This window comes from Arachis hypogaea, chromosome 4 (assembly GCF_003086295.3).
Source record: "Arachis hypogaea cultivar Tifrunner chromosome 4, arahy.Tifrunner.gnm2.J5K5, whole genome shotgun sequence".
Classification (NCBI taxonomy): Eukaryota; Viridiplantae; Streptophyta; class Magnoliopsida; order Fabales; family Fabaceae; genus Arachis; species Arachis hypogaea.
Genome location: NC_092039.1, coordinates 33,985,316 through 33,993,189, shown reverse-complemented (window position 1 = coordinate 33,993,189; position 7,874 = coordinate 33,985,316). Strand labels below are relative to the sequence as shown.

The 7,874-nt window shown below is 27.2% G+C and overlaps 1 protein-coding gene across 2 annotated transcripts; it reads left to right on the top strand.

The window, feature by feature from the left end:
* The first annotated feature begins 235 nt into the window (after positions 1-235).
* LOC112796650 (LOB domain-containing protein 4) lies at positions 236-4,696 on the top strand. 2 transcript variants are annotated; one of them, XM_029297844.2, is made up of 3 exons: positions 236-560; positions 792-851; positions 3,579-4,696. In XM_029297844.2, exons 1-3 carry the CDS (start codon positions 384-386, stop codon positions 3,894-3,896), a joined length of 555 nt encoding a protein of 184 aa, XP_029153677.1. In that variant the 5' UTR covers positions 236-383; the 3' UTR covers positions 3,897-4,696. The 2 variants fall into 2 exon arrangements, with proteins under 2 accessions (XP_029153677.1, XP_025694992.1); XM_025839207.3 differs by lacking the exon at positions 792-851 and having other exon boundaries at positions 242-560.
* The last annotated feature ends 3,178 nt before the right edge of the window (positions 4,697-7,874 follow it).

Genomic DNA, 7,874 nt, shown 5'->3' with positions numbered 1-7,874 from the left:
TAGAAATTATTTAAGGATAAAAAATTACACTTTATTCTCTAAAATAAAATTTAAACTTTAGGAGATCCAAATCCTGAGAGATTAGTCCAACAATCTTAGAATACCGGTCGAATGTAAAAAAAAAAAATAATTAAAAAATAAAAGAAGGAAACATGAATACATGATTGGACCCACATAAATGTCGATGTAGTAATGTAGTTATAGCTTTTGGCCTTTCTTTTGGTTATATAATGAAAGGGCATTCTTCACCCCTACTAGTCCCTACAACTACCACACGCCCTCTCTTATTTGTGTCTCTTTCTCATTCTCCTTCTTTTCTTGACTCCCAATACATTATTTCTTTTTCTTTTTCTTCATTAACTTATTTCATTTATAGTTTCGATATGAAAGAGGGTGGTAGGAAGCAGGGTTCAGCCTCACCTTGTGCTGCATGCAAGCTTCTCCGCCGAAGGTGCGCCGCGGATTGCGTCTTTGCGCCGTATTTCCCGGCCGACGAGCCTCACAAGTTTGCAAATGTGCATAAGGTCTTTGGTGCCAGCAATGTCAACAAGATGCTTCAGGTTTCTTCTTCAATTCATCATCATCTTTAACCATTATTAATTATTTCCCCATGGATTTTTTTTTTTAATTTTTACTATTGTTGAGGAACATTATTGTTGTAGGATCACTCACTAGTGTTTATTATAATATAGTTTTTCAACAAATGATATGCCAATAGCATTTGTAAAGAATTTAATTTAAAAAGGAACTGAATAATATTTTTATGTATTTATTTTGTTTTATATATTCAGGGGATTGGTAGATTATCACTCATATGCATCCGTCGTTATAACACTAGTAATGACTTATATGTAAGTTGAAGATAGACTAACGCAGAATTTAACTAACTTATGCTTTTTTCATATATTTTAAGAGTAATAATATAATTTTTTTAATATATTTAATACATTAAAATAAAAATATATATTTTAATATTTTTTGATAAAGCATTTTTCTTGTAATACTTAAAATGTACTTTTAATACACAAGTTAGTAAGCTTTTAAAATAATAGACTTCTTCACCCTATTTGGATAAAGAACAGCAAATAAGACAGGTAAATGAAAAAGGAAGTAAGTGAGATAAAGATGCTTAAAATATTTTTTTTAAAAAAATTTTTTAGTAATTAAAATTTAATACATATAATCGATTAAATTAGATTATTTTTATTAAAAATAGATGGGATAAATCGTTTTAGCTAAAAAAATCAGTAAATTAAATTTTGAATCGGTCTAAATTAATTTATTTTTATAAAAAAATGACTAAAATATTTTTATTATAAAAAATGACTAAAATATTTTTATTACATATTTTTAAAAAATTTTAAATTCTAATCATTTTCTTCTCTTTATGTCGTCATAGGTTAGGATTTAGTAGAATTTAGAACTTTTAAAAAATATATATATAAGAATATTTTAGCTAATTTTTATAATAAAAGTATTGTAGTCAGTTTTTATAAAAAATATTAATTTAAATTGGTTTAAAATTTGGTTTGTCAGTTTTTCGGTCAATTGATTTGTCTAATCTAATTTTAACAAAAATAACATGATTTAATCGATTATATATATTAAATTTTAATTATTAAAAATATCTTTAAAAAAAATATTTTAACCGTGTGGATTCAATAAAAAAATATTTGTGTATGTTATTTTACATACTTGTTTTAAGTTTGTTACTTTGTTAGTATTAAATGGAATATAAATTTATTCTGAGTAACATCCATTTTATTTTACGATAATAAAGTCTAAAGTAGAACATGTCTTTATCTTTTTTAATAATGTTTTATATATTATATTTGTGAATATTTTTTTTTATTTTTTTTCTTTTGATAAAAAAATTGAAAGAAAATAAAATATTTATTTTTTATATTATAAAAATATATGAAAGAAAATATAAAAAATATATTAATTATTATTTTTTCTTTAGCGTTAGCTAGGATTTTGACTTTTTTGAGTTAATGGTAAAAAAATATTTCGGAGTTAGCCAAAACCACATACCATATATATGACTTTTTTCTTTTTTAGTAGCACTTGAAATATTAGAAAAGCCAAAGAAAATTAGGCGTTCGGCGCATTGAAATCTCAAGGTACGTCCTTATCTATTTGTCCCACATCTTTTGGTCTGCCATGTGGTTCGTATAAAATATATAATTACAAAGAATTAAAAAAAAAAAAGAAAGAAAAGAGAGAGAACCAATACTTTGACAAGGTTTGTGCTTATCTTTGTTTAATTATTGTATATTTGAAATATTTAGCGTAAATGTCCTTTTCAGTTTTTATCGTTTATTTTTGTTCAAACGACAACACGCTTCTCTTTAATTTAAAAACCTTTAATTGATTTTTGATTATTTAAGTAATTAATTTAAATGGTCACTGGATTAAGTGATCATAAACCGCAATAACAATTTACTATTTATATGAGCCACTTAAATAATTATTTGAATTGTTAGAAATGATCAAAATGACATTTATTTAAAAAAATAATATTAGAAATACAAAAAAAATTGTCAAAATTTATTTTATCTAATTTTTATATTAAATAAATTTTGATTATATTTTATTATTTTTTTTATTATCAAACATCTTCGTATTCCAAAAATTTATTTGAAGTTTGTTTAATTTCCTATCATATGGTTGCCGGTTGGGGTGACCCAATTAGAGTCCCTTAACGTGATTTTGGCATCCAGATTCAATGTCAATCACCAAGTGTTAACAAGCAACGCGATTTTGAGAACAATATCTTCACTTTCTAACAATATTTGAAAAAAAGTTATGTTAAGTAATCAATAATTTTTTTGAATATGAATAATTATCAATCAAATCAAAATATACTATATTTTTAAATTATCTATTTAAATTTTAATATTAGAATAACTATCCATACATCTAATGAAATGAACATCAAGTATATCTATTGTTCACATTGTTTAATATTTTCATTGTCTATATTTTTTCTTAAAAAAAAAAGGGAAGTTTGAAGCTAACAAATTCTGCTTCTGCGCCACGTGAAGCTGTCTGCTTGGTGCCCATTTTTCTAATGAAGCAAAAAAAATGAATTGCTTATTTCTTTGTCAAAGTCCTTAGCTTTTGGTTAACGAAAGATATGTGAACACGCATTAAGTTGATGTAATGTAGTTAAGGAGTTTAATTTTATTATGCTGTTCTAATATAGAACACGTTGTTTATGTAGGTTATCATATATTTAGACTTGACTGACTCAAATTTTTTAAGCGCTAGCTTTATATCATAAGTCTTATATTTTTTAAGATTATAATTTTTAGATAATTTTTAAGCATGAGACATTTCTCATTCCTTGAACTAACTTTTAGAATTGAATTAATCCTGTTAAATTTTAATTCTAATATATTCGATTTAATATATCACTTATGTACAAATGTTCATTTTTCAAATAATTATTTTTAAGTGTAAAAAAAATATTATAAATTATAAATCTCTCAAGAAATTTAGAAGAAGTAACACAAACATTTGGCAACATACAAAGTTTAATGCGTGAAAATTTAATAATAAGAAGATTTTTGCAGGAGCTACCAGAGCATCAGAGAGGAGATGCAGTGAGCAGCATGGTGTATGAGGCAAATGCAAGAGTGAGGGACCCTGTTTATGGCTGTGTGGGAGCCATCTCTTCTCTTCAACAACAAATTGATGCGTTGCAAATCCAATTGGCTGTGGCTCAGGCTGAGGCTGTGCATCTCAGGGTGCGCCAGACCCAGACTGCATCCTGCTCTTACTGGACCCAACCCCATAGCCCAACCAATAGTGCCTCCCCATCCTCCAAGCCCATTTTTGACATCGACATGGGCCTTGACCATACCTCTTATGCAGATTCTATGTGGTCATGATATTATATATATAAGTACAACAAAGTCAAATAAGTTTTCAACTTCTCTAAAATTTGTGATTTTAGTTCTTGATTTTTGTAAGAAATATTTGATTTTAGTTGTAGTTTGCTTTGGTTAAATGCTGATATGATAAAGTTAAATGTTTTAACTTATCTTACAATGTCAGCAATTGACGAAGATAAACTATGACAACACTAAAATCAGATAAAGAATCTTACAAAAATTAAAACTCAAAGTAACAAATCTTTATAAGATTGAAAACTTAATAATTATATCGGTTTCTTTAGACTAGGAAAATATATTAGTTACTAGAAAAAAATACAAAAAGAGAAGAAAACAAGGCATTATTTTCTTTTTTAAAGTAGTGCCTTGTTAACTTTAGTAGGGTAGAAGAATCGAACTCTAGAAGCATTGGTGGTGATTGAAGGAGCTGCGGTGGAGATCTTTCGCCCGCTTGATTACTTTTGGTTTGCAAAAATAGGGTTTTCATTGGCATTTTGGTGTAAATATGTGGCTTATTAGTAATTACTATCACATGAAGGGAAGCTGCGCTTATGGTTGGATTGTGGACTTATTTCTTTGATTATGGCAAAAGGTGTTGTAATGGAGCTCTCTATGTTGTTCTTAAGTATTGTTATGATTTGGTCTTTTGTAGTTAAATATATGGAAGATGAACTTATTGGCATTACTTAGGTTTTCATAAGTAGTGCTTGCTTCTTTGTAATGTTTAGTATTGCCATATACTACAATATGAAAAATTCCAAGTTGGCTATTAATTTTTAGTTAAAAGTATTTTATGAAACTTTCACAGAAAGCATCCTTTCAATGGAATTGCAAAAATTAATTATAGATTCGCCTCAACCTATTATTTTATTTTTTGTATATTTACATATTTTTAACATAATCTTTTTTTTTTAATTTTAAAATCAAGCCCAAACCTCAACACAAAAAAAAAAGGCTCATTATCTTTAGAAAGTAAAAGAAGAATCGATAAAAAGAAAGCAACCTACATGACCAACAATAACCAAGTTGCCCATGCCCCTGAACCCAATCGGTAGCAGTCATAAACCTTCTAAGTTCAACGAAACAAAACTTCAAGTCCCCGATTTAAGAATCAAAGTACTCTCACTGCAAACGCCGATTGCCCAGTAAACTGCGTTTGCCCAGTAAACGGCGTTGTCCTCCGTACTCGAACCTAGGTATATGAACGAGCCACCGCTTAACTCAGCATAATCCCCATTCCCTAACAGCACTCTCAAATTCTCCAAATCGACTCAATTTAATTGCTAACGTGGCAGAGAATCATCGCTCGACGCGGGTGCAGAAGACGCCAAGGGTCTGTCATTCTTGAACGGCAAAACCTTGATGTCTAGGGAATGGCGATGGTGGTTGGTGACGGTAAGAGTTACGAGTGTTGATTCCGGTGAACAAATGTTGATGTCTAGAGAATGGCGTGTGCGGTCAGTGACAATTTCGATAATGATTAATGGGAACATCCTATATAATAATTTTTATAAAAAATATTATGTGTATATAAAAAATTATTTAATAAATTATTTATTATGTATTTGTGTATAAATATACATGTTATTTAACTTATTTTTAATATATATATTTTATATTTAAATATATATTTTTACGAATGATTATTTTTTATGTATATAATAATAATAATAATAATAATAATAATTATTATTATTATTAAAAATATTTAATTATCAAATTAAAATATTAAAATATTAATTTAAATAATCACATATGATTTAAAATTTTATTTTTTTAAATTTTATATTTTAGAAAGATCGAATAATTTTTTTTAATAATACAATTAAAATATATTTTTTTACGTATATCACTAATGCAGTTGTCATTTAAAAATTTACATCCAATACAATTAGGTTTTAATGATATCTATAGTTTGAAAAGTTTTTTCAATTAATACATTTGTTATAAAAAAAATTAAAACTAACTTTAAAAGAAAAAATATCAATAGATAAATAATATTTTTTCAAGTCTATTTCTAAAAAAGAATACTAATTTCATTTAAATTTAAAAATTAATCATTATAACACATCTAATATAAAATTCTCAAATTGAATATTAAATTTTAAAAATTGATTAAAATATTATTGTGGAGTCAAAATTAACAATTTAATAAAAGCAAATAAATATTATTATCATGTATTACTCAAAAAAATTTTAAATTATAGTAGAGACAAGCACTCTATACCCTTACACCTAGAATTGTTTATGGGACGCTTATAAAAATTTGCTTTAAAAATATAAAAAATTTTGTTAGAAATGTGTAAATATAAATTAATAAATTGGAATAAATTTATAAATATTTTAGACAGTTAAATTTAATGTAGTTCTTTACATGAATTCCATCAAATACTTTGCCTAATTTCTATAGGTTAGTTCTCTTGTTATTTATATATTTTACTTTTAATATTTTGGTTTAATATTGTGAAGGAAATGTTATACACAAATATTTGTATGTCTCCTAAGCTGTTATAAACAAATATTGCCAGTTAGTCACCAAAAAAACAAATATTACCAGTTTACCACCCTACATTTTAGATAGTTACCTCTAAAAGTATTATATTACAACAAAGTCCCAGACTCCCAAGAAAAATCTAAAATTACAAAACAATCCAAGAAAATACAAAATTGGATAACGATATGCAAATCGCAAACCCTAACATCTAATTAGAGCCACCTCCAGCAAGCAAAAAAAACATGTTAATGAGGGTGGAGACTGCGCCAATAGTGAAGCTTATATTCTCACGATGGAAATGTGGATGGTAGGGTAATAGAAAAGTGGACGAGATGTTGATGGCAGACTCATGAATGGGAGAATGAAAACTAACACATCTCTGGCGCTTGTTTCTCTCGTCCTAAACTGTTAATTCAACGCCATCTTCGAGCTCCCTATCAATGAGATCATCCTCATCCATTACATCTTTCTTTAAGGTCATTTCCCCTCGCTCCTTCCTCCTCCATATTTCGATCAACACTGCTATACTTATGCGAACCTAGATCATCCCTCCTTCCTACTTCTGAAGCCTCCTTTGTCCCAACAATTCTATCATGCTCTCCTGAAACTATGCGTTCGATCCCAGATTTAGATCTATTTATTTTTACTTGTATTCTTGCCTTTTTGAGATTATTACAACATTTAGGAGAACAAAACTTGATCAATCAATGCCGATGAAACAATTAAATAGTACTTATCATGGAGAAAAAGATAAATAAACGCGTAGTAGAATATTCATATCAGTGTGGCAGTAATTCAACAACAATTTTGATATTAACTTCAATTGTGTGAAGAGACTCAACGTTCAAAGTTGGAGGTTTTGATGTGTCAGTGCACTAATTAGAATTGCTCTAATCAATGATTGATATATCCATCTCCATGTTTTCTACTTCTACTGCTACTTGCCACTTGTTATTGATTAGTTATGATTGCCAAAGTGCAAACGCAACCTCATGTGATCAAAATAAGGGAGATAGCGAAATTTTCACACTTTCTTAATCAAATGTTCAGATTTCAGATTTAAAAAGATTTTTGTATGATTTGTTGGGAGGTAAAATTTCTCAAAAATGGAGATTATTAGTGATTTATAGAAATGTAGGGACAAATAAAATTTTTTGGAGGAAAAGTATAATTTTTTAATTAATTTTCGAAAAGCAAAATTGTTGGAGATGAATTGCAATAATTTTTTATTTTTGAAAAGGGAATTCGCATTTTTTTTTAAAAAATAGAATTTATCAAAAAATTGAATTTATTTCAGAGTAAATTGTATTTTTTATTTTTTAAGAATACAATTCGCAAAAGACGAATTATGATCATCATAGCTTAATAAATAACGATATTACATTATTTTTCTGAAAATTATCAAATCAAAATCATATACAAATTAAAAAGTGCATTTTTATTCTCATTTTAAACCAAGAAATTATTTGTTTCATACATTG